The sequence below is a fragment of the Chanodichthys erythropterus genome, chromosome 20, assembly GCF_024489055.1.
Source record: "Chanodichthys erythropterus isolate Z2021 chromosome 20, ASM2448905v1, whole genome shotgun sequence".
Taxonomy (NCBI): Eukaryota; Metazoa; Chordata; class Actinopteri; order Cypriniformes; family Xenocyprididae; genus Chanodichthys; species Chanodichthys erythropterus.
Genome location: NC_090240.1, coordinates 12509477 through 12537417, shown reverse-complemented (window position 1 = coordinate 12537417; position 27941 = coordinate 12509477). Strand labels below are relative to the sequence as shown.

General features: G+C 38.2%; 1 protein-coding gene across 1 annotated transcript in view; it reads left to right on the top strand.

Annotated features, from left to right (window-relative positions):
- Positions 1-20471: 20471 nt before the first annotated feature.
- Positions 20472-27941, top strand: part of prpf6 (PRP6 pre-mRNA processing factor 6 homolog (S. cerevisiae)) — a 28847-nt gene continuing 21377 nt past the window's right edge. The window contains exons 1-8 of the mRNA XM_067371763.1: positions 20472-20681; positions 21004-21166; positions 21287-21405; positions 21485-21563; positions 22182-22358; positions 22601-22741; positions 24902-24996; positions 25085-25241. Coding sequence (XP_067227864.1) covers positions 20491-20681; positions 21004-21166; positions 21287-21405; positions 21485-21563; positions 22182-22358; positions 22601-22741; positions 24902-24996; positions 25085-25241 — 1122 coding nt within the window. The 5' untranslated portion in view covers positions 20472-20490. The remainder of the gene's footprint in view (positions 20682-21003; positions 21167-21286; positions 21406-21484; positions 21564-22181; positions 22359-22600; positions 22742-24901; positions 24997-25084; positions 25242-27941) is intronic.

Here is a 27941-nt window from a genome sequence, read left to right as displayed (position 1 = left end):
CACAGCATGGGTTAGTGTGTTACTGCTTGGGAAAGTCTCTTATTTCCACTCTTCTCTCCCTCTCTGGTAATATCTGTACAGTTCTCTTTATCTTCCCCTGTCTCTGGGGCACAGATCAAATGATAAAGGATTCATTCATTTTTCCCATAAGGCCACCTTGCCTCTGTTCCCCCCAGTCAAGCTGAAAATATGCCCTACATACTCTCATGACGACTACAGCTCCAGAAGATCAGACAGTCTGTTGATGGATATTCCCTCGCTACCAGCCGGAGAGAGTGTTGGCTCACTTGGAATTATCCTCCGCGAAAGGGTCGGATCCACAAGCTTACGTCCTTAAAGTCACCACGAAAATTGACAATTATTTTTTCTTTTTTTTATGGAATACTGCAGTGTTTATTAAAAAGTATTTATCTGTACACATCTTTAAAAAAAAAAAAAAAAAAAAAAATCACGTACCTCCTATTCTTTAATCAAAATAAAATTCCCTCCCTCTTGCAGTGACATCTCTTCTCTTCTCTGATGAAGTGTTTACTGGTGCGAGGGCGGGACAACCTGTCACTCACATAAGATCCACCAATAGCAAAGCACTAACATCCAATCAATTCCCCATTGACAAAATCAAGTCCCATCCTATATTTTTTTTTTTTTTTTTCGTTTGAGAAGCTGTTTCACTTGGACATACATTACAATAGGGAAGAAAACTTTCACTTCATGCTGACTTTACTGTAACCTGTTAATTGTCACCCCCCTTTTCTTTTTGAGCATAGATCTAACCTTAAATTTCATGAATGCTTTGGAATACAGACCTAAAGTTATTTATCAAAACCTAAAGTTAATATTTTTATAGAAGATACTGAAATGAAAGCCGATTCAAAAAAACAAAGTGTAAAGTTTAAGGTTGCGGTAAAAAAAATGTACTGAACTAAACATTTTTTAGAATTTACAAAACAATTTGGACTCTAAAATTGCTAGAAAATAAAAGCCATATGTCTAATCAAGTTTTGTTCGTAAATTATAAGTTGATTAAGCTGATGATTAATGGAGTAATCTGATTTTTTTTTTGTGGTAATAAAAATGTATTATAACAAAAACCTGCAGAGGGTGCCAACGACCCAGTAATTGTTGTTGTTGCACAGCAGATCAAATCCTTAAAGTCAGCATGAAATCAAAATTGACACTATTTACTTTGTTAGTGCATATTACAAGACTTGTGGTGAACAATTAATCCGTGCAAAAAATTGTTTGTCGTGGTAATCTTTAATCAAAATCTGAAAAGTTACTTCCGGTCTGGAATGGTGTTCCTTCTCTGATGACGTCAGTTTGACAGCTTGGGTAAAAAACAATTAAACCACTCCCCTCCAAACATTAGTCTGCTATGAGTCAGAGATGGAGAGGAGGAGCGCTAAAGTAAAACTCTGCCCTCTATTCAATATTCTGTTTCACTTGGAAATAGGTCACAACACTGTAGAAAATTCGTTTGCAACTTCTGGTTCACAAGGACTTTAATATTGGCCAAATGTTTACTTAATTTTTAATATTTGGCCACTTCCTTACGATGTAAATGCTACCGCCACTGTAATTTCTTGAACAAGAACATGTGGACATCAAAACATGCAAACTCAGAGCAAGGGTTTAAACAGTTCGCATATTTATAAACGTATGTATTGACCTGTGTTTGCTTAGGTTTATAAGTGATTTACATTACAAATCTGATTAAATGGCGCACATTGCGTTCCCAGATGAACGTTATAAGCAACCCAAACTCGGAGCATAAATGGAGTTTGTTAACCAAGCTGCTGAGATGCCCTCCACACATATCATACGCATTCCCGAATGCATGGCATTGGAAACCCAAATAAACAGCACCAGGTCACTGACGGTTAACAGGCTATGGAATGCAAGTAGAGAGAATGCATCTCCTCATGTGCTTTCAAACTAATTTTAAGATAAAGAGTGTTTGTCTCTATCATGTTGAGCCAGTGCAAAAAATATACTGAGCTATACTTTTTAGAAAAATATTTGACATGTTCATATAAAAAAATTAAAAATCAAGCTTGCATCAGCTGATTCCCAGTATGAAGAAGGACATCACAGCGGGCAATATTTCACTCTCCATTCATCTCTGAATGTCTCCACATAGCTAAGCTAACTTCATTTTTATGCTCTTTGCTTAAAAGCTATCAGGTTATTATAAACATGCTTGTTGCTTAGGACTATCTGTGTAACTTTGTTGCTTAAAGGAACACTCCACTTTTTTTGAAAATAGGCTCATTTTCCAACTCCCCTAGAGTTAAACAGTTGAGTTTTACCGTTTTCGAATCCATCCATTTACGCAGCGTCTCTCACAAACGTCTCCATGGTTGCAAGGCACGTTCCCTGTGCAAGCAGGGGTTCACAGGCGCTGCGTAATATTATTGCACTGCTGAAGCCATGGAACGGCAGCAAAGTTCCTTGATTATTACGCCTGAATGAGAGTATAGTTCCTAGCCATATCAGCCTAGAAAATCACAACTTTTTATTTTCCGTCTGTCTTAGTACACGATTTAACTACAGAAAAGTCAAGTTTTAAATAGGAAAAATATCAAAACTCTTTGGTCATTTTTAAGCGCGATGCTAACGGTCTAATCAGATTCAATGAACTATGCTAAGCTATGCTAAAAGTGGTACTGCCAGAACCGGAGATCGGCTGAATGGAATCGAAAACGGTAAAACTCAACTGTTTAACTCTAGGGGAGTTGGAAAATGAGCCTATTTTCAAAAAAAGTGGAGTGTTCCTTTAAGCTTATCTAGTTGTTTTTTAGTAAAATGCGTATGCAATCATACTGGCAATGTGAATTACTTATCTGTTGTCAGTGGCAACATGCTTGTCGCTGCAACATGCTGTGCTTTAACCTATCAAGTCAAGTCACCCAAGTTTGTCACACTTTAATGTTTCAGATCATCAAACTAATTTAAATATTAATCAAAGATAACACAAGTAAACACAACATGCAGTTTTAAATGAAGGTTTTTATTATGAAGGGAAAACAAAATACAAACCCACATGGCCCTGTGTGAAAAAGTGCTTGCCCTCCTGTTAAAACATAACTTAACAGTGGTTTATCACACCTTAGTTCTGTTTCTCTAGCCAAACCCAGGCCTGATTACTGCCACACCTGTTCGCAATCAAGAAATCACCTAAATAGGACCTGCCTGACAAAGTGCAGTAGACCAAAAGATCCTCAAAAGCTACACAACATGTTGAGATCCAAAGAAATTCAGGAACAAATGAGAAAGAAAGTAATTGAGTTCTATCAGTCTGGAAAAGGTTATAAAGCCATTTCTAAAGCTTTGGGACTCCAGCCAACCACAGTGAGAGCCATTATCCACAAATGGCGAAAACACGGAAGAGTGGTGAACCTTCCCAGGAGTGGCTGGCCGACCAAAATTACCCCAAGAGAGCAGCGACGACTCATCCAAGAGGTCACAAAAGACCCCACAAAAACATCCAAAGAACTGCAGGCCTCACTTGCCTCAGTTAAGGTTAGTGTTCATGACTCCACCATGAGTGTGATGGTCTGGGGCTGTTTTGCTGCTTCAGGGCCTGGAAGACTTGCTGTGATAAAAGGAACCATGAATTCTGCTGTCTACCAAAAAATGGGATCTCAGGACAATGATCCAAAACACACCAGCAAGTCCACCTCTGAATGGCTGAAGAAAAACAAAATGATGACTTTGGAGTGGCCTAGTCAAAGTCCTGACCTCAATCCTATTGAGATGCTGTGGCAACACCTTAAAAAGGCGGTTCATGCTCGAAAACCCTCCAATGTGGCTGAGTTACAACAATTCTGAAAAATGAGTGGGCCAAAATTCCTCCACAGCGCTGTAACAGACTCACTGCAAGTTATCTCAAATGCTTGATTGCAGTTGTTGCTGCTAATGGTGGCCCAACCAGTTATTAGGTTTAGGGAGCAAGCACTTTTTCACACAGGGTCATGTGGGTTTGGATTTTGTTTTCCCTAAAAACACAGAATTGTTGACATTTTTGCAGATTTATTAAAAAAGAAAAACTGAAATATCACATGGTCCTAAGTATTCAGACCCTTTGCTGTGATACTCATATATTTAACTCAGGTGCTCTCCATTTCTTCTGATCATCCTTGAAATGGTTCTACACCTTCATTTGAGTCCAGCTGTGTTTGATTATACTGATTGGACTTTATTAGGAAAGCCACACACCTGTCTATATAAGACCTTACAGCTCACAGTGCATGTCAGAGCAAATGAGAAACATGAGGTCAAAGGAACTGCCTGAAGAGCTCAGAGACAGAATTGTGGCAAGGCACAGATCTGGCCAAGGTTACAAAAAATTTCTGCTGCACTTAAGGTTCCTAAGAGCACAGTGGCCTCCAAGAGGACCAGCACCAAACACCAACAGGACAACCAGTTCACACTGGCTCTCAGCACTACAGCTCCCGAACGCGAGTCAGCAATCTCAGAAGTTGCACTGAACCACATCCGTCACCCACCGAGGGAAGCTTTCACTATTGATCTTCACTTCTGTGAGAGATATAAAGCAGGGTTTCGCTATGGTAAGAGTGCTTCACTAGGGCGAAGAGTGAGCGTGAGTGTCACACCACCTGACACTGTGGGTCATTCCGACACATATGGTGTGGAGGGACACACACATCACCCAACACAGCCATCCCGCGAGAAGATGAACACAGAGGCCCATCCGTCACCTGTCGATGATGTGCTTCATCAGGCTGTGTGATGAGTGAAGTTGCGATGTGTTGTCTTCTAGTAGGCAGTTCTTCTTGGGCACAGGATCCAACTGTCAGGCAGATCGGATCAGCTACTTTATTCCCATTGGTAGTGGCCGCATCGCTTCACTGCTTATTTGCATATATATGTATTGTTGTTGTTGTGTCTCATTTGTCACCCATCACAGCACGGGCAGATGTTGGCCTCCTTCCCGCTCCACCAAGTGGCCTGGGAAGCCCCTGATGCTGATCCTCTATGCGGTCAAACCCCAAGAGGACCAGCACCAAACACCAAACAGACAACCGGTTCACACTGGCTCTCAGCACAACAGCTCCCGAACGCGAGTCAGCAATCCCGCGAGATGTTGCACTGAAGCACATCCGTCATCCACTGAGCGAAGCTTTCACTATTGATCTTCACTGCTGTGAGAGATATAAAGCAGGGTTTTGCTATGGTAAGAGTGCTTCACTTGGGCGAAGAGTGAGTGCGAGTGTCACTCCACCTGACGCCGTGGGTCATTCCCATATATATGGTGTGGAGGGACACACAAATCACCCAACACCATCCAACACAGCCATCCCGCGTCACTCATTGCAAAGGTGCTTCATCCAGCTCTGTGATGAGTGAAGTTGTGATGTGTTGTCTTCTAGTAGGCGGTTGTTCTTGGGCACGTGTCCTGTATCAGACAGCAGATCACTTCTTGTACTCCCATTGGTCACCAAAGCTGAGGTGAGGGTCAAAGTTGTTGTCTTCTAGTCGGTCCTACTCGCCTGCGGGATCCAGCTGAATCAGGCAGCACATCACTTTCTGTACTCCGATCGGTAGTGCAGCGCAGCGTTTCTTCTTAATAATCCTCATGGAATTTGTTGTGGAGAGATGAGAAACTCACGGTAAGAGCGAGAATTACATGTATTATAAAGGAGTTCTGCGCGTGACGTCACACAGTAGCATATGAAGGAGTTCTGCGTGTGATGTCACACATTAGAATTTAGAATCCTATTTGTGCATTAACTTGCGCATTTACTTGTGCATTAAATAAGGTAGAAAATGATCTGTTTGAATACATATATGCTTGTGAGCAATGAGCATAGGCCTGATGGCACTGAATTATTCAAATAAGGTAAGATGGGATAAGACCCCATTGATGTTCAGACTTTTCATCTGAACATAAAGATTTATGAACAGTTTGGAGGTTGAATTAATCTGAATTCATACTATTATGACCTACATATGCTTTTAAATGCACTAACGAATGCACTTATTTTACACTGTAAACCCTAATGCTCAAAATAACTTAATTGTTTTGAGTAGGACAAACTTAAATTTAACAAATTAGTTCAGTTAAATTTACTGTTATGAGTATTTAGAACTTTCTTTTTCTTTTGAGTTCACAGAACTGGTATATTTTAAGGCGAGACACCCAAGGTGAATTAAGTAATAGATATAAAAAAATTAAGTAATAGATATCACCATACTTCCCCAGCTGGTTGATTACATTAAAGAGTAAATGCTAAAATTAAGTGTTATATAAGGTGTTTTTGTGTGTGTGTGTGTGTGTGTAGGTGTGTGTGTGTGTGTGTGTAAAATTAATGAATAAGGGAAATTTAGTAGTGATTAATGTTTTGTTATGCTAATGTAGAAGAGTTTCTGTTAATGTGGGTTTTTGGAGAGTTACCATCATGGTGACGAGTAACACATGTGGCTTGGTTTGAGAGCAGGTTAGTTACATGTTTTAAAGGTGCCCTAGATTTTTTCTTTATAAGATGTAATATAAGTCCTAGGTGTCCCCTGAATGTGTCTGTGAAGTTTCAGCTCAAAATACCCCATAGATTTTTTGTTTTTAATTTTTTTAACTGCCTATTTTGGGGCATCATTAACTATGCACTGATTTTTTCAGCACGGCCCCTTTAAGAGATGCGTTCCCTCTGCCCCACGAGCTCTCGACTATACAGTGGATTTACAAAGTTCACACAGCTAACATAATCCTCAAATGGATCTTTACAAGATGTTCATCATGCATGCTGTATGCATGCTTCGAATTATGTGAGTAAAGTATTTATTTAGATGTTCACATTTGATTCTGTGTGAGTTTGAGGCTATGCTCTGTGGCTAACGTCTAATTCTACACTGTTGGAGAGATTTATAAAGAATGAAGTTGTGTTTATGAATTATACAGACTGCAAGTGTTTGAATGAAAATATGAAAATAGCAACGGCTCTTGTCTCCATGAATACAGTAAGAAACAATGGTAACTTTAACCACATTTAACAGTACATTAGCAACATGCTAACGAAACATTTAGAAAGACAATTTACAAATATCACTAAAAATATCATGATATCATGGATCATGTCAGTTATTATTGCTCCATCTGTCATGTTTCGCTGTTGTTCTTGCTTGCTTACCTTGTCTATGCACAGATCCAGACGTTAATACTGCCTTTCCTTGTCTAATGCGTCGAATGGGCTGGCATTGTGCAAATATTGGGGTCATACATATTAATGATCCTGACTGTTACGTAACAGTCGGTGTTATGTTGAGATCCAAGTGTTTTCCGGAAGTCTTTTAAACAAATGAGATTTACATAAGGAGGAGGAAACAATGGGGTTTGAAACTCACTGTATGTCTTTTCCATGTACTGAACTCTTGTTATTCAACTATGCTGATGCAAATTCAAATTCTGATTCTAGGGCACCTTTAAGTTGAACTCATTCAGTAAGTGCTATACCATGCTATTGTTAACAAGTTAGCGAGGTGCAAATTTTATTATTATGGTTTACAGTGAAGTAAATAACTCATTTGATTTGGAAGACCTCAAAATAAAAAAGTTAATTAACTAAATATTTTATGTTAATTGCTATCAAAATGTATGAATTAACTCAGTACTTCAAGTTAAGAGCAATTAACATGCATGAGTACTATAAACTCAAAACTTGATAGTTCTACTTACTTAAAATGGAAACATCATAACTCAAAAAAATTGATGTAACTGGTTACCGTTTTGATTTTTGAGTTAGCCCAACTTATTCGGGTTTACAGTGTATTCTCAATATTTAGTGATAGCCTCAGATGCAGATTTTTACCCACAGCCACAGGTATTGTTCTTTTTCTATAGGTCTTTGTAAAAACATCGCCCTTCAGGTCTCTTTTTTCTGTGAAATCTAATGATAAAAGTAAGAATACTTTTTACATTAATAATATTTCAAGATGAACAGTTACTGGACTGAAGCAACTTAAGTTTACTTGATTATCATTACATCATTTTCTTTTTAGGAAAATCATGATAAAATCAAATATGATCTCTGAGGAAAGTTTATTCTCTCTATCATCATTGTACTGCATTGCATTAAAAACTGCAGAGCTTTGATCATAAATCTAATCATTTAAATATCATTATTATTAGCAGATATAGAGTGACAACTGATAATGCTGAAAATGCATCTTATATGTTATACTGTTATAAATATTTACATTACAATCTATCTGAATTTCATCTCACTTTTTGGCCATATAAATATCAGCAACTGCAGTTAATTTTGTGCAAACTTTTAAAAATCATATTTTGTCTGAATGTTCAATAAATTATTCTATTTATATAGATTTCTCTGGCTCTTATTTCATGTCAGGCTTTACAGGGTTATTGCCTCAGTTATCAGCACTAATTACAAATATTTCATAGAATGAAAATCTCTTCCACTAGTTCTCATATTATACTCTGATGCACTTTCCATTATTTCATCTCTTCACAATCATTCTCTTTGTCTTTCTCTCTTCTTTCTTCTGTGGTCCGTTTCTCTCTAATCTGTCAGTGTCATTTCCAGGGCCTGGTTACATGCACTGTTTTTACGCATCTGTCAAACACTATCTGATAAAAGCACAGAACCTTCACACCAAGATAGGACCAGGAAATAAGATGAAGGGCTCCATGCATCGTTGAAAATATCTATCACTTCGGAAATTATGTTCAGAGGCTCCTCGAGGCATTACTAGCTGAAAATGCATTTGTCAATAGACTCATTTGATAGCCTCTGTGGTTCTCACCCACCAAAATTAGACGAGAACTTGATAGAAGATCAGAATAAAACTTAGTTTCAAACTCAAAATCAATATTATTCTGAAGTCTGTTTACTAGAAATGAAAAAAGCCATTAATCTTTGAATTGATGCATTGTGTAATCTAGCATTCATTCATGCACTGAATGCTCAGCGGACGCCGAGCCTTGTGTGTCATGCCTCATTCAGACACTGAACTATAATCTCACCCACACACAAACCTGCAGGGGATGGACTTGTTTTTTTGTTTTTTTTTTAACCTGTCTTACTCTTCCTCTCACTGTCACTTCACATATTGAATGGCTCATTCACCGGCTGAATACAGAACTGTGTTTTCCATACTATTCTGACATCAGTCTTTTGAGTTTTTCTCTGTGTGCACAAGCTGTTTCAGGATCAGCGCTTGCTATTGCCCTCTTAAATGTCTCCAGACTATTTCATTTTCCCAGGAGTTCATACCAGTGATAAAGACAGCTTGTCGTTCGGCTGGCACGGTTGTTGGTTGCCCAAGGCCTTGCCATTATTAGAACAATGTCACCAGTATTTACAGTTGCCTTCGGTACGCTCGGCTTTGCCAGACTGACCTCAGTGCTGTCTTCATAAAATAAAATGTTATTTATAAGCCTTTAGAGACGTTATGACCTTTTCCCTATTATATTGTAAGTGATTTGTCTAACTACTTGTCAGAAGTGGTTAACATGAAACAGTTCTTAGGAAAAAATATCTAAAACATGTAAAACTAATTTATGAAGAAGCGATGTAAGACTATAATAATTATTCAAAAATGATTCAGACGTTTTTGATATGTTTGATATATTTTTACAAGTGGGTGCAGGACACTATAGTTCATTTATGTAAGTGAGGAGAGCAAAATAAAGTAAACTATGACAGATTATACCAAAAAAATCTTTTTACAGTGGACTACCAGTAAAATTTATAAAAAATTGGAACCAAAAATTATTAATACACTTTGACCTGACCATGTTTTGTTTAAGTGTTATGTGTCATAATTAAGATTTTATTTTTCTGACACAGTTTAACTCTGAGATCTTGTCATATTGTATTACCATTTTTAATTACCATTACCATAACTGCAAAGTTTCAAAGATCAAAGTGCATGATAAATGGAGTTACTGTTTCCCAAAATAAAGAAGTGATTCTGAACTTCCTGTAAATTATTCCAGTCTTACTTCCTGCACAATCCTACATTGGTTTGTAACCAGTGTTGGGTAATTTACTCTAAAAAGAAAGTAATTAATTACTAGCTACTAATTGCATCTTCAGTGTAATTAGATTACTAAACTAATTACTCTATCTAAAAAACAGCTTACTTATCACTAATTATTTTTTAAATCCCAGCCTCAGCCAATACAAGAAAAGACATGAAACCGCTCTTGGTCCCACTTTATATTAAGTGGCCTTAACTTACTATGTACTTTCATCATGGCACCTGTTAGTGGGTGGGATATATTAGGCAGCAATTGAACGTTTTGTCCTCAAATTGATCTGTTAGAAGCAGGAAAAATGGGCAAGGCTGGCCTGTGTGGTCCAATCCAACAGACGAGCTAGCTCAGATTGCTCAAGAAGTTAATGCTGGTTCTGATAGAAAGGTGTCAGAATACACAGTGCATCACAGTTTGTTGTGTATGGGGCTACATAGCCACAGACCAGTCAGGGTGCCCATGCTGACCCCTGTCCACCGCCGAAAGAGCAAACAGTGACACGTGAGCATCAGAACTGGACCACAGAGCAATGGAAGAAGGTGGCCTGGTTTTGCATCACCTGGATGGATGGTACTCGAAAAAAGCATAACCAATGTCACGTTGGTTACTCTTGTTTCGTAAGTTGAATAGGGAAGGCATAGGACGTAGCGTAAGCATTTTGAACTGCAAGAAGCATTAAACGTTCTTTGTAAGTTGAATACGGAAGGCGGTTTGGCAGATTCTAGCTATTTTACCTTATAACGTGTTAAATATGGATATTTTTCTTACTCAAATGCATCACTTCACTTCAGAAGGCTTTTATTAACCCCCCGGAGCCATGTGGAGTACATTTATGATGGATGGATGCACTTTCTTGAGCTTCAGACAGGTGGTTTCCGTGCACTGCCATTATAAAGCTTGGAGCATCAGGGTGATTATTAATATAACTCAGATTGTATTCATCAGACTCAGAAAGAAGTCATATATACCCATGGCTTGAGGGTGAATAAATCATAATTTTCACTTTAAAGTGAACTAATCCTTTAAAAATGACCATGTAAAAGAAACAAAATGATTTTTTTTCTTTCCAATATAGAGCATAACAGTATGGTTCAAGAATTTCCTGCATAGAGAAAATGATTTTAAAGATGCCCTAGAATTGAAAATTGAATTTACCACGGCATATAGTTAAATAATTAGAGTTCAGTACATGGAAATGACATACAGTGAGTCTCAAACACCATTGTTTCCTCCTTCTTATGTAAATTTGATTTGTGCAAAACACCACTGAAAAACAGGCGAATCTCAACATGACACCGACTGTGACGCAACAGTCGGGATCATTAATATGTACGCCCCCAATATTTGCATATGCCAGCCCATGTTCAAGGCATTAGACAAGCCAGTATTAATGTCTGGAGCTGCACAGCCGATCCGACAGACTTTATGCAGGTAAGCAAGCAAGAACAATAGCGAAAAATGGCAGATGGAGCAATAATAACTGACATGATATCATGATATTTTTAATGATATTTGTAAATTGTCTTTCTAAATGTTTCGTTAGCATGTTGCTAATGTACTCTTAAATGTGGTTAAAGTTACCATCGTTTCTTACTGTATTCACGGAGATGAGAGCTGTCGCTATTTTATTTTTAAACACTTGCAGTCTGTATAATTCATAAACACAACTTCATTCTTTATAAATCTCTCCAAAAGTGTGTAATGTTAGCTTTAGCCACGGAGCACTATCAAGCTCATTCAGAATCAAATGTAAACATCCAAATAAATACTATACTCACATGATCTGATATGTTGCATGAGGAACACTTTGTAAAGATCCATTTTGAGGGCTATATTAGCTGTGTGAACTTTGTTTATGCAGTGTATTATAGAATCGCGAGTTGGGGGCCGAAGCGCGAGCATTTAAAGGGGACACGCTCAGAAACGGCGCATTTTTAATTATGCCCCAAAAAAGGCAGTTAAAAAATGTAATAATAAAAAATCTATGGGGTATTTTGAGCTGAAACTTCACAGACACATTCAGGGGACACCTTAGACTTATATTACATCTTGTGAAAAAGAGTATAGGGTACCTTTAATTAAGATTAGTAATGTATATAACATACAATACAATGCAACTTTAACTTAATTTAAAAAAAAAAAATGTATGTGTTAAACAGCCAACTTGTAGAACTACATTACCATAATGCCCATAAAGAGATCCACCAATCAGAGAAGTTGCTGTTACCCTGGAGCAGGAAACATGGCAAAAGAGCTCTGTAGTCACTGCCCTACAAAACACTGCAAATAACAATCATCTAAATAAAATTGTATATGTTTGAATATTCAGTAATAAACTTCAAATGTATGTTAATTTATACTCACAATGAATAACAATATTGTGTATAAATCATTCATTATACAAATAAAATATTTACATAGTTGGTATAGTTATATTTTTATATTTCTTGAAACTGGTTGGTTCAAGAAAATGAACAGAGAAAAAATTCAGGGATCAAGGTTTCTGAAAAAAAAGGGCAGTCACTGTTGCAATCTATTGCAATATATCTGGTCTTAGGGGGAAAACATGGGAACTTCTCTACCCAAAGATTTACTCTACACAAAGACATGGGCCGCTCACAGCATTGCTACAAGGATGACTTCAAGCGTGACATGAGAACTCCATAAATGAAGAAGAGCTGGGAAGACGGCTGTTCCAGATGGAGAAATGTCCTGCAGCTACAGATGAAGAGTGAAGAGGGAAACTCATTAGCCAGACGGAGGACAAAAAGTCCTGCCGTAAGGAGTGATGCCACACTGCCGACTACACAGGTACAGGAACTGGAACAGTCTGTCATGCTCACATCCGTCTGATTATTCATGGTTGACATCATTTCCTAGAGTGCCGAAGGGAATTCAGTTTCTGTGTATCATTCAACCACAATGAGAACTCAAAATGAATATGTCGGGATACAGTAAAGATGTCATGATGCAAATGATAATAATATAGTACATAATAATGATAATAACAACAAAAACTTTATTATATTTTATTTAGAATTCTGTCCCAGTCACATTCATTAAAAGACAAAATATATTCCGGAAACAATTTTCATGTACTTACTGATGAGGTTATTGATCTAGTCTTTTCATTTTTAATCAGCTTCTTTTTCTTCTTTGCTCTTATCTGCCATAACAAAGGATTCTCTATTGATCGCCCTTTCTTCACCTCTCTGATGCTTTTCTCAGGTCATCTGGGTCAACTAATTGCTAGTTTGTCCTTATTTGAACCTCTGGATATCAGCCATCATTTTGTAAATCAATGAAATTTCAATTGGTAGTTTGTTACCTGAAGGATCTCTGCGGCTGTTTAAATGGAGTAGCTGTAATGGCATTTGCCACCGTCCTCTGCAAGGACATTTTCTGAGAGTACAAATGCAAATCATTTTGAAAAGTACTTTTATGAAGTAATGTTCTGCATATATATTTTTATTAATCTAAACTATAATGGATGATGGTTACATTTCAATGTCAGTTTGAAGTACAGTGTCCTGGCATGCTTTCCATCTCTCTCTGCCTTAGGTTAGAACATGAGCTGTTTTCTTTGTGATGATGAGCTGGTGGGGGTGAGCATAGATATATATATATATATATATATATAGATTCCTCATTAGTGTCTCTGACCACTTTTGAAAGCAAGTTGACTGTGCATCTAGAACCAAGTTATTCAGATGTACAGAATGAATATCTATACCTACAACAGACATTAGCAGATGATTTTACAGCATTCAGCATTAAAGGGGTCATGAATTGAGAAATCAACTTTTCCTTGAGCTTTTGATATAAGAGGTCATCGTAATATAAGAATATCCTGTAAGTTTCAGAACTGAAAACACCAGGCCCATTAAACGACTGATCCTGGAATTTGCCCATCTGTGTCATAGATAGGTGAAACGCCACCTCCACAGAAGAAATCAACACCTAATTCGTCATTGCAATGTTAGCCCCGCCCACTGGCTTGTTAGTGTATTCAGTACATTTCACGGTGGATTCTCCGGTAAATCGGTCGCATTTCGGCGCAGGCTTTGCAAACAGACTTTTACGATATGGACTCGACAGTAATGCAACAATGTAAGTAACTGTGTTCTGATGCCTGATCTGATATTAATGATTCAAGTACAGTCAGATGTTCTTTGTCTGTGTGTCTGTAAATCAAACCCATGAATAAACGGTCAACTTCACATTGTTTCTCTTAGTAGGATGAAAATAATCTGTTATTTAAACGGTGATTAAATCAAACAACTCTCCCTTTACAATCGCTGGAGCCGTCAATCAAACAGCGTGAGTTAATCTGTTCTGGACTCGCACCAAAACTCCCTTTTTATTCAACGAATCTCTTAGTTATATCAAGTTAGCATTGTTAGTTATAATGAAAGCATTCGTTAATGTGCAGAAATTGAGTTTCAATGACGAGATCACTGCTTTCATGCGTTCAGCAACATGTCTGTGATCGGCTACAATGTTCATCACTGCAACCTTTCATGCCACGATCTAAATATAATGCCATAGATTTAAACGTATTGCTATAATCAACACTTTTCACGATTAGTTCATCTTGAGAGCTGTAATAGTAAAAACGTGCTAAAAGTTTTCAAGAGAGTAATACCAAAGACTATAGAATAACACAAGACGTGTCACTCGTATTGTTTTGAATGGGAGAAAGTGTAACGCGCAATATGGCGGAATAAGTCCCGCCTTCTAAATAAGAGCCAATCGGCGACTGGTAAAATCATCGCGTCACTTCAGCGGCCGTTAGAATCACCGGTTTCTATAGAAACAGTCAGACGCGCGCCTCCGTAGAGACGCGCATTTAGGTCTGCGCATGTGCATTAGCTTGATCCAGCCTGAAAAATACAGTTTTTTTGTCATGATTTGAGCGTTTAGAAACTAAATTTATGAGTCGGTTGTTGTTAGATTTCATTGGTGATTTCAAATATGAAATTTAATCGTAAGCTTGGCGAACAGTTTTGGAGAATTTGATGTTTCCCCATTCAAAGAGATTGCATGATGCCCAGGATGCCCGAGAGGCGTTTCAAAGATGGCCGCCGAGTGAAATGACTTGTCTTAAAGGGACTTTGGTAATACTTATTTCACAGGCAAATATCGTAGCCAATCACAGCAGTGGGTGTTTACACTGAAGCAAAGTCCCTTTAAGACAAGTCCATCTTTGAAACGCTTCTCGGGCATCCTGGGCATCATGCAGCTCCTATCTCTTTGAATGGGGAAACATCAGATTCTCCAAAACTGTTCGTCAACCTTACGATTAAATTTCATATTTGAAATTACCAATGAAATCTAACAACAACCGACTCATAAATTTAGTTTCTAAACGCTCGAATCACGACAAAAAAAAAAAAAAAAATTTCAGGCTGGATCAAGCTAATGCGCATGCGCAGACCTAAATGGAGGCACGCGTCTGACTGTTTCTATAGAAACCGGTGATTCTAACGGCCGCTGAAGTGACGCGATGACTTTACCAGTTTGGCGATTGGCTCTTGGCTTTAGAAGGCGGGACTTATTCCGCCATATTGTGCGTTACACTTTCTCCCATTCAAAAACAATACGAGTGACGTGTCTTGTGTTATTCTACAGTTTTTGACTGAAGTCGCACAGCAGACACGCCCATTAAAACAGAGCGTTCAAATCAGAGAGCTTAAATCAAAAATGCGTTTTGTTTCTAAATTGTGACAATTTTTGATGTAAAAAGCATACTAACATTATAAGTGCAACCCATGAAATATTATAAAACAATAAAACAACACAGTTCATGACCCCTTTAATATAATTCTGCATATGGATATTGCATATTGAGTTATACATAAAAACACAAACCACTTTCTCACCTCTGAAAGGTTATCCCATATCATCTGGAATTTATAGCTTGGTGGTTTTTACAGTCATAAGCTCCTTTGAACAAACCAAAACATTTTCATGAACTTTCACTTTAGGGTTTGCCATAGCATGAAAATTTGGATTTCACACACTAAACCTCTCTCAGGTATAATCCGCTTCTGACCCTCGTTCACCCATTTTTTTCCCCCATTGCTGTCCTCTCCCTCTTCCTCCCAGGCGTTCTTTCCCTTCTCTTCCTGCTTCATTGTTCAAGGTTATGTGTGGAGGAAAACCAAAAGCCAAATGCTCCATGGGAACAGATCAAAGAGAATAATTCCTTTCCTGTTCCTCTCCCCTCTACCTCCTCCTGTGGCTCAATCCTTGGTCTCCACACACGTGATGTGTTCTCAATCCTGGCCTGTGCGTTCACAATACTACAAAAGCAATGATAACAGGATTATGTTTCAGTCCTGATTATCACAGGGTGGCATACAAAGGACACAAGTCTGAAAGAATCCCAGGCAGAAATCCTAATGTCTCAATAATGAAAGACACAGACCCAACTGTAAAGCTTCTGGTCTGGATGGAAAACCATGGCATTTGACTCCAGCGCATTTCTGCAACAACATAACACTATATCATGTGTAGGGGGGTCGATCTAGAAAATGAAATAAACTCAACATGAAATGCCTTTGGCATCCCCGATGCAAATTCAAAAGTAAACAGGGTCAGTTTTGATGAAGTTCTGGACAGAGTTTAAGCAAAACCAAATTTATGATTTCTCAAACATGAGGAACATCCAAGAACATGCACTGAGAATGTAAATTTAGGGTCATGTGAAGAATTTCAGAAAGTTTGAACTACTTACAATCAGCACAAATGGTATAAAAATCTCCTGACGTTTCTGTAGTTTTAAACAAATTGAGTCTGGCAGCCGAGCTTTATGTTGGCCAATCCTGACATTGACATCGTAGCCAATATCATCAGCAAGGCTGCTGAAAGCAAGAGATTGTATTGTAGTTGAATACGTTGTGTGTGTGTTAACATTCTGATTCAGCTGGCAATTTTACTTGAATCTTTAAGCTTTCAGCCCAGCTGAATTTTCTGATGTTGTAGGTGCATTTATTAAATTGACCTGCTGAAAGGCCTTGAGTCTGATGTGACGGTGTCTGCTTTCATTAGCATCTCTACAGTGAAATCCATAGCAGGAGCATTGAAGTAATGTGAAGATGGTTGATGGGTCCCAGTTGATGAAATATTAACTTAAAATTAGTTATTTACTTTCACAGGAATGTACAGATTGGTTTTATTGAACATTTATAAGCACAGATTGAATTTATGAACTGTATACAGCACAATGCAGCCTATATGACACTCACAAAGAATGGATTCTTGAAGCTCCATTAAAAACCCATTACAATTTCTTTTTACTTATTCGGTTTTTAAATCGATTTTAGTTTTAGTATTTGGAGTTAAAGTCACACGAAACGGAAGTTGCGATAGCCTTTTCTTCCCTATTGTGACATATATCAAAGTGAAATGGCTTCTTGAACAAGAAAAAAATGTACAATTGATTTTGTCCATATGGAATTAATTGGATGGTTGTGGTTTGCTATTGATGGATCTCATGTGAGCGACAGGTTTTCCTGCCCTTGAGGGAATTGAAGTTATTTTGATTAAATATTATGAGGGCACATGAATTTAAACAGTAATGATGACAAAAAGGCAGCGGCTATTAGCAATAGATGTTATTTACACTAAGTGAAAATAGCATATTTTCTTAGCGATAGATGTTATTTACACCAAGTGCAAATATCAAACATATTCTATTTACACTAAGTGACAATAGCAGCATTTTCTTAGCAATATGCTATTTACACTAGGTAAAAATAGTGATTCTATTTACAGCATGTAAAAGTATCAGTTCTTTGCAATAAGAGTAAATACTAATTAGATGCTATCTATACTTTGTATTAGCAGATACTATTTGCACCTTTTTGTACATTAATAGGATGAAATAATATCGTAGAGTGCAAATTATTATATTTATTAAAATTATTAAATGGATGCTGCCTTATTGGGAGAATAAAAACCCTCCACCTTCCCCTAACCCTACCCAATAAACACTTTTAATATTATTAAACACTCGTTCACAGTTTATTTCCACTTTTAGAACATTATTCTCATTTGAAAATAAATGCGATCTTGGCAAAAGGCAGATTCGAACCTGCATCGATCTAATGACTGCAAGACTTACTTGCTACTGCTGCACCACTGAAGACAATAAATTCTGCATGTCATTTTTAAAACTTGAGTGGCCCAACCAGACTTTAGTGGGTGGAGCTTGTGTAAATAGCATTTGCCACCAAGGGACGCTATTTGCACTTAGTGTAAATAGACACTCTGAAAAAGGGTGAAGAATTGTCGATTTTAATTTTATGGTGACTTAAAAGAACTATTTAAAGGTTCACCCAAAAATGTAATTAATTACTTACCCTCATGTCTTTCCAAATCCGTAAGACTTTTGTTCATCTTCAAAATGCAAATGAAGATATTTTAATAAAATCAGAGTGATTTCTGTCCCCCCATTGACAGCTACGCAACTACCACTTTGACACTTCAAAAAGTTCATAAAGATATTGTTTTGAGCAGTTTAGTCAAGATAGCTTTATATGATGAACAGATTTAATTTAGGCGAGAATAAACTTCCGAAAACCTTCAAACCTCCGAAGATGAACGAAAGTCTTATGGGTTTGGAGCGACATGAGGGTGAGTCATTAATGACAGAATTTACATTTTTTGGGTGAACTAACCCTTTAAAGTGTGTCATTTTTTAAGGCACCACTAGTATTTTTTTTTTTTTATTGAACATCAAGAACAAAATATACACCTACAATGGTATTGATAAATATAGTTAAATGAGTATAAAGCAAGGCAAATATCAGTTGAATAAATATAATTTATGCACCACTAGTGTCACCAAACAGAATTGCAGATTTCCAAACACTCCCCTTGTCTTGCATTGGTCAGAACAAAAAGAAAGCCCCGCCCCAAACTCACACCATTGCTTGAGCCAATGTTGGAGCCACAGCGTTTACTTTCCGGGGAATAGAGTACCTCAGGGATGATGTGTTTTTTGTAGGCCAACCCGGAAGTTAGCGGCGCACTGGTCCCCTCCATTGAAAGCCAATGCATTTTTCCCATAGACTTTTGGAAAATTGCAAAAAATAAGCTGTGTTTAACAAAGGCTTATGACATATTTTTTCTATCGAGATAATCTTTACAAGTTAACACAACAATTGTACATTTTGAAGCCTAACTAAAGTGGTCAGATATAAAAAGCTAACAGTAGGCTATAAACGGACTACAGCTCACCATGGTCGTGGAACAACGTCACCACCACCAAGCTTCCTCAAACTTTATTTAAAAAACTACTTTATTTAAAAACATCCTTGATGATCTGCGCTGTGTATGAATACTTATTCACTTTTTCATGAGAAATGCTGTCCAAATGTCCTGTTTGTCATGATGGCGTCTAAAGTCCCCTCCAAAGGAAGTAGTGCCTTTTAGCAACTTGTTAGCAACCACCGTTTTTAAGACACAATAAAAAAAATCTCAAGCGGGTTACAAACTAGTGTGTTTATGTCATAGATCAAAACGTGAAAATATTATAGGCTTTGTTAACCACAGACCTTATTTCAGGCAATTTAGCAAAAACCCATTAAAAAATCCCATTGAATTCGGGGCAATGGAACCAGAAGTGCTAAAAAAGTGCTAACTTGCTTCTGGGTTTTGCCTACAAAATCACATCATCCCTGAGGTACTCTATAGGTAGGAATGGAGCCACAGTGTTTACTTTCAGGGGAATTGGCCTACAGATGATTTACTTTTAACTGTCTCCGCATATTAAGCTGTAATAGAAGGAAGTATTATAATACTAAAATACAAATTTAAATGCTGTCCTGAAATACTTGTCACCATAAAAATCAAGCCTCTGCTGCCCTCTGTAGATAACACTCACTGATGATCTCATTAGTATATCTTCTCTGACATTAAACATTAATTTCAAATGGCACAAAACTTGTCATTTTTTCTGTTGAAAGATCTCTCAATCAAAATATGGACGTGTAAGGTCAGGATAGCTCATTAATAATATCATCATTATTTGAAACCAACCCTAAAGGTTCCTAGTAGCATCAAATAAAACTTCAAATCAAATTTTCACAAACCCAACAATATGATTTTAAATGTATCTTCAATGGTAATTATTTGATCATATAAGTAACTGTTTTATAAATTATAAATCAAGTACATGCTTTAAGATGAAACGGAAGGTTGAGGTCTACTAACATACATAATATGTTTAGATTTTTTTCGTCTCATATCAACTTCTTTCAATTATTTTGAAAAAACATACTGTAATAATTCACAAAAAAAAACAAAAAACAAAAAAAAAAAACAGGTGAATTTAGGTCAAGCTACTTCACACCGCCCGTCCTATGGCGGCGATATAGCGACACATTTTAAAAGCAGACTTTAATGTCACAGGAAGCGCGACTGTTGTTGTTCCGGAAGTGAAGCGTGTTGTCGGCAGCGCAACGATGGCGAGCGCTACAGCGAAGCAACCCGCGAAAACTGCAAGCAAAACCCCGTCCGGAGGTGCCGGCGGGGCCGCAAATGGAGCTCCGGCAATGCCGCTTGCGTCTCCGCTCATGGGGGGCTTGAATAAGAAGAAGAAGCCGTTTCTCGGCATGCCTGCGCCGCTGGGTTACGTGCCCGGTCTGGGCAGAGGGTGAGAGACCAACACAAATAATACCGACAGTCTAAACTCAACACACTCACTTATTTGACTGAGTAACAACTTTTTATTGTAGACACCTATATAACGTTATGAACGTTGTGCTGTGCTGTCTTGTGTATTGTGATGTTTTGTCGATGTGTAATGTTGTCTTAATGTTTTGTGTTGTTCTGTGATTACATGGGAACTCTTTTCATAACTATTAATATAATAAATTATATACAATCTTATTTATTTAGAGATGCATATGATGATTTGGTTTATTAATTTCTCCCAGTTTGAAAACAGCAGTTGTAATGTATTTTGTGCTCTGCAGTGCCACGGGTTTCACAACTCGGTCTGATATTGGTCCCGCTCGTGATGCCAATGACCCTGTGGACGATCGACACGCACCCCCTGGGAAGAGGACGGTGGGCGATCAGATGAAGAAGAACCAGGACGATGATGATGAGGATCTGAACGACACTAACTATGATGAGGTGAGTCATGTTGTCTTGATGTGCAAAAATACAACTTGATGTATCAAATTATGCTTGTTTGTTATTTATTGGTGGCTTTGTCAGATATAAAATGTAAATGTGTACTTCTGTATCCTCTAGTTCAACGGCTATGCTGGCAGTCTGTTCTCCAGTGGGCCGTATGAGAAAGACGACGAGGAGGCAGACGCCATCTACGCCGCACTGGATAAACGGATGGATGAGAGACGCAAGGAAAGACGGTGAGTGTGGACTTTCTTCTCTCATCAATGCTTGTTTTTATGTAGCATCTCTTGCCTCATTTTATTGCTGTGTCTGCAGGGAGCTGCGAGAGAAAGAGGAGATCGAGAAATACCGTATGGAGCGTCCAAAGATTCAGCAGCAGTTCTCCGATCTGAAGGTTTGTGTTGAACTTGGTAGATATTGACCTGCTGAATTATGATTTGTTAAAATGTTTCCCTGCCTGCTTGAACCTACAAAAAATCTTCAAATTATGCTTTTTTCAATATTACCTTTCATGTAGTGTGTAATGTAGCTGTTTGTGAATGTATAAGGTCTGCAAAGTTTTAAAGATCAAAGTGCATAACAAATAAACTTATTGTCTGAATCTGAACTGCCTGAAACAAGTAAACTGTAATTCCAGTCTCACTTCTTGTAACAAACCCATGTAGGTTTGTAACTAATTTGCATAATGCCAGTCTATGGTCTCTTCATTGGCTGACCGTGAACAACGTCTACTTTGAGAACACTGTAGTTGTTGCTGAGGCCTAGAAGAGTTTGGTCAGGGTTTGCTGTCGAGAAGTTGAGAAGACGCTATTTTCAGCGCTGCAAAAGCAAATCCACTGTGCACTTCCAAATGATCAGGACTCACTTTCTAATGGATACAGTAAAACTGACGGCATTGATACAGTTTGTGCTACTTGGCCGTCGGCTGTCAAAAACATTAAAAAATCGACTGACTTTTGAACCGCAGTGTAGCTGTCGACATTAATGCTGTTGCGTTATCTGTGTCTTCCAGAGGAAGCTGGCTGAGGTCACAGAGGATGAGTGGTTGAGTATTCCTGAGGTGGGTGATGCCAGGAACAAACGTCAGAGGAATCCCCGCTATGAGAAGCTCACGCCTGTGCCGGACAGCTTCTTTGCCAAGCACCTCCAGACCGGAGAGAACCACACCTCTGTTGACCCACTGCAAGGAGTGAGTAACGTTCACAAATGTGTGGAGTAAAACACTTCTTGAAACGATGTGCTCTGTATTTTTGTTATGCATAAAAAAATGAAATTACCTCACATTGTGTAATGCATATGAATATAACCAGAGCACAATGCATTGCATTGTGGGATACAGTATATAATGTGCTTGACTATTTCATTGCAAAATATAAAACAAAAATGCAATTTCTAATTAAGGTGCTTTTTTTTTTTTTTTTTTTTTCTCAGCAATTTGGTGGGCTAGCCACACCCTACCCAGGGGGCTTGAACACGCCCTACCCAGGAGGCATGACGCCAGGTGCTGGAGAGCTGGACATGAGGAAGATCGGACAGGCCAGGAATACACTGATGGACATGAGGCTCAGTCAGGTGACACACCATAGTATTTTAATTCCATGATTAAAGGTGCCATAGAATGTTTTTTCACAAGATGTAATATAAGTCTAAGGTGTCCACTGAATGTGTCTGTGAAGTTTCAGCTCAAAATACCCCACAGATTTTTTTTAAATTCATTTTTTTAACTGCCTATTTTGGGGCATCATTAAATATGCGCCGATTCAGGCTGCGGCCCCTTTAAATCGTGCGTTCCCTGCCCCCAAGCTCTTGATTATAATACAGTGCATTTACAAAGTTCACACCGCTAATATAACCCTCAAATGGATCTTTACAAAGTGTTCCCGATGCATGCTGCGTACATCGGATCATGTGAGTGTAGTATTTATTTGGATGTTTACATTTGATTCTAATTGCGTTTGATAGTGCTCCGTGGCTAAAGCTAACGTTACACACTGTTGGAGAGATTTATAAAAAATGAAGATGTATTTGTGCATTATACAGACTGCAAGTGTTTAATAATAGAAATAGCGACAGCTCTGTGAATATAGTAAGAAACGATAGTAACTTTAACCACATTGGCAACATGTTAACGAAACATTTAGAAAGACAATTTACAAATATCACTAAAAATATCATGATATCATGGATCATGTCAGTTATTATTGCTCCATCTGCTATTTTTCGCTGTTGTTCTTGCTTGCTTACCTAGTCTGATGATTCAGCTGTGCAAAGATCCAGACGTTAATACTGGCTACCCTTGTGTAATGCCTTGAACATGGGCTGGCATATGCAAATATTGGGGGCGTACATATTAATTATCCCGACTGTTAAGTAACAGTCTGTGTTATGTTGAGATTCGCCTGTTCTTCGGAGGTATTTTAAACAAATGAGATTTATATAAGAAGGAGGAAACAATGGAGTTTGAGACTCCCTGTATGTCATTTCCATGTACTGAACTCTTGTTATTCAACTATGCCAAGGTCAATTAAATTTTCAATTCTAGGGCACCTTTAAGTTTGAAGAAAGCCAAAAGATTCTTCAGTGTCTACATTTACATGCACCCTCTTAATGCATTTATAATGAGATTTAGGGCATATTATGATTAAACTTTACCACACATAAACACAGTACTTTGATCGAATTGTTGCTTTTGAAGCTCATAATCATAGCAAACATAATCGTAGTAAACTGTGGCATATGCTGATTTTAGTCACAGTAAACAGGCATGCAAATGCTTTGTTCGCATATATTCCACTCTGACCAAAGTGTACATGTACATGTGACGGGGTTGTTATTGTTAATTAAAACTATTGAAAACATTTCTGTTAATTGAAATAAAGCTAATAAATGTAATTTAAAAACCTTAAACTGAATTGAAAATTTAAATAAGCATTAAAATTATTAACTGCAAATAATGTAAACCTAAATAGGTTGACAAGAGCACATACTACTAAAATGGACATAACTAAAAATATAAAAGTAAAATTAAATTAATTTGTGTGACCAGTTTTGCAAAAACTCCCATATATCGCAAAAAAGTTTTTACACTCTCATGAGGTGGTTTTTCAGGCAATTTGCAATATTTTGCAAAGCTGCAATGGAAACATTTTTTTTTCTTCGCGTTTACAGGTCACCTGCCGTATGTAAAAGTTGATCATTCTTTAAAGTAAGGGTGAAAACATTCTAGGTAAAAAATCGAACCGTACCGTTCTGCACACTCGGTTTGGCACGCTGTCATTTACGCCGTCATCACCCGGGTGTTGATAACGCGTGAGTGCAGGTGAGATCTGAACAGTACGCGTTGTCATCTGCATTTAAACTAAACTCATTTAAGCCTTGCCAATTTAAACATTTCAGTGCAAGGAGCGACAGATAACTTATGCGCACTGTGAGAAGATTTGTGCACTCGTCCGAAGTGCGCACACAGAAGTGCGTGTACAGCGCACAAATATTGAGGCACCCAGAAACACCGCATACGTGGCTGCTTTATAATTAACAACATGTACTTACTATAGGGTTAGGAGTAGGGTTTGGTTTAGGGTTAATTGCATGTAATAATGCTTAATTTATAGTTACTACTACAGTAACTATATGTAACAAAGACACTGTAAAATAGTGTTACATCCTTACTGATTATTGTAATTCACTTTATTGGTAAACATGTAAACATAGTCAATGTCTTTGTGTCTCCAGGTGTCTGACTCTGTAAGTGGGCAGACAGTTGTTGATCCTAAAGGCTATCTCACCGATCTCAACTCCATGATCCCCACACATGGAGGAGACATCAGGTACTGAGTGTGTTACATCTGAACCTTATACACTTCATTCTGTACTGTTTGTATTGCATTTGTTAAATGTCATTCTGTGTGTGTGCAGTGATATTAAGAAGGCCCGTCTCCTCTTGAAGTCAGTGAGAGAAACAAACCCCCACCACCCCCCCGCTTGGATCGCTTCTGCCCGTCTGGAAGAGGTGACCGGGAAGCTGCAGGTGGCCAGAAACCTAATCATGAAAGGCACTGAGATGTGTCCAAAGGTGAGGGACAAAAAGAGGGAGGAAATGGTCATGAACGACTAAATTAAGGCCTAGATGTACTCATGGCAAAATTATATACAGTGGGTACGTAAAGTATTCAGACCCCCTTAAAATTTTCACTACTACTACTATACTTTTCACTTTTACTTTTTTTTGTCCTCATTAATGTACACACAGCACCCCATATTGACAGAATAACACAGAATTGTTGACATTTTTGCAGGTTTATTAAAAAAGAAAAACTGAAATATCACATGGTCCTAAGTATTCAGACCCTTTGCTCAGTATTTAGTAGAAGCACCCTTTTGATCTAATACAGCCATGAGTCTTTTTGGGAAAGATGCAACAAGTTTTTGACACCTGGATTTGGGGATCCTCTGCCATTCCTCATTGCTGATCCTTCCAGTTCTGTCAGGTTGGATGGTAAACGTTGGTGGACAGCCATTTTTAGGTCTCTCCAGAGATGCTCAATTGGGTTTAAGTCAGGGCTCTAGCTGGGCCATTCAAGAACAGTCACGGAGTTGTTGTGAAGCCACTCCTTCATTATTTTAGCTGTGTGCTTAGGGTCATTGTCTTGTTGGATGGTAAACCTTCGGCCCAGTCTGAGGTCCTGAGCACTCTGGAGAAGGTTTTCGTCCAGGATATCCCTGTACTTGGCCACATTCATCTTTCCCTCAATTGCAACCAGTCGTGCTGTCCCTGCAGCTGAAAAACACCCCCACAGCATGATGCTACCACCACCATGCTTCACTGTTGGGACTGTATTGGACAGGTGATGAGCAGTGCCTGGTTTTCTCCACACATACCACTTAGAATTAAGGCCAAAAAGTTCTATCTTGGTCTCATCAGACCAGAGAATCTTATTTCTCACCATCTTGGCAAACTCCATGCGGGCTTTCATGTGTCTTGCACTGAGGAGAGGCTTCCGTCGGGCCACTCTGCCATAAAGCCCCGACTGGTGGAGGGCAGCAGTGATGGTTGACTTTCTACAACTTTCTCCCATTTCCCGACTGCATCTCTGGAGCTCAGCCACAGTGATATTTGGGTTCTTCTTTACCTCTCTCACCAAGGCTCTTCTCCCCAGATAGCTCAGTTTGGCTGGATGGCCAGCTCTAGAAAGGGTTCTGGTCGTCCCAAACATCTTCCATTTAAGGATTATGGAGGACACTGTGCTCTTAGGAACCTTAAGTGCAGCAGAAATGTTTTTGTAACCTTGGCCAGATCTGTGCCTTGCCACATTTCTGTCTCTGAGCTCTTCAGGCAGTTCCTTTGACCTCATGATTCTCATTTGCTCTGACATGCACTGTGAGCTGTAAGGTCTTATATAGACAGGTGTGTGGCTTTCCTAATCAAGTCCAATCAGTATAATCAAACACAGCTGGACTCAAATGAAGCGGGACTCAAATGATCAGAAGAAATGGACAGCACCTCAGTTAAATATGAGTGTCACAGCAAAGGGTCTGAATACTTAGGACCCTGTGATATTTCAGTTTTTCTTTCAATATGGGGTGCTGTGTGTGCATTAATGAGGGAAATAAATGAACTTTATTTTTTTTAGCAAATGGCTGCAATGTAACAGAGTGAAAAATTTAAGAGGGTCTGAACACTTTCCATACCCACTGTAAACTAATGCAAATAGATGGTAACAAGTGTTATATTAAACATTTGGGTCAGGCTTGCATGTATTTTTGTCATATTGTTTTAAAGAGTTCAACCAAAAATGCAAATTCTGTCATTAATTACTCCCCCTCATGTCGTTCTACACCCGTAAGCCCTTTGTTCATCTTTGGAAAACAAAAAGATATTTTCGATAAAGACATTTAAAACAGTTCATGTGAGTTCAGTGGTTCAACCTTAATATTAATAAGCAACAAGAATACTTTTTGTGCATCAAAACAACAAAATAAGGACTTTATTCAAAAATATCTAGTGATGGACAATTACAAAACACTGCTTCATGAAGCTTCGAAGCTTTGCGAATCAGTGGTTCAGAGCGTATATCAAACTGCCAAAGTCACGTGAACCATTTGAACTTTTGAAATGTTTCAAAACGTTTATGACGTAACAAAGCCTGAAATCACTTGACTTTGGCAGTTTGAAACACTCTCCGAAATTAATTAATTACTTTACAAATTAATTACTTTATAATGAAATGAGAACATGTACGGTATTGTACTGTATACATACCATTTCATTGTCATTTTAAATCGGTATCTGAAGTGTCCCGCTCTGTGCAGAGGTCAGTCTCACGTGTCAAAACAAACTCCACGAGGCTTCACTGATTTCACCTCTATAGGCTGCTCTTGTACTGTAAAATGACAGTGGACACTTCTCAGCCGCTCCAGAAACAGATGCAACCCGGTATGTATTTTTGCCGATAACGATTGTTCCAGCAATCCGTTAGCGGTGCCTATTAATTGGCAAAACCGATCAATCGGTCGACATCTTTAAATTAGAGCTGCATGATTCTGGATAAATTGAGGATCACTACTTTTTTTGTTTAAAATAAAGATCTTGTTTCTAAATAGACAACTAAACAAAATAGCTTCCTAGATGTTCTGACAAAATATAATTGCTTAAAGTTTAATTTGAATGAATGATTCATATGACTCGCTCACAAAGACTTCAATTGTTTCATTACTGGATGAATCAACATTTTTGAGTGAATCTCTTGGTTAAATGATTTAGTGACAAACGTTA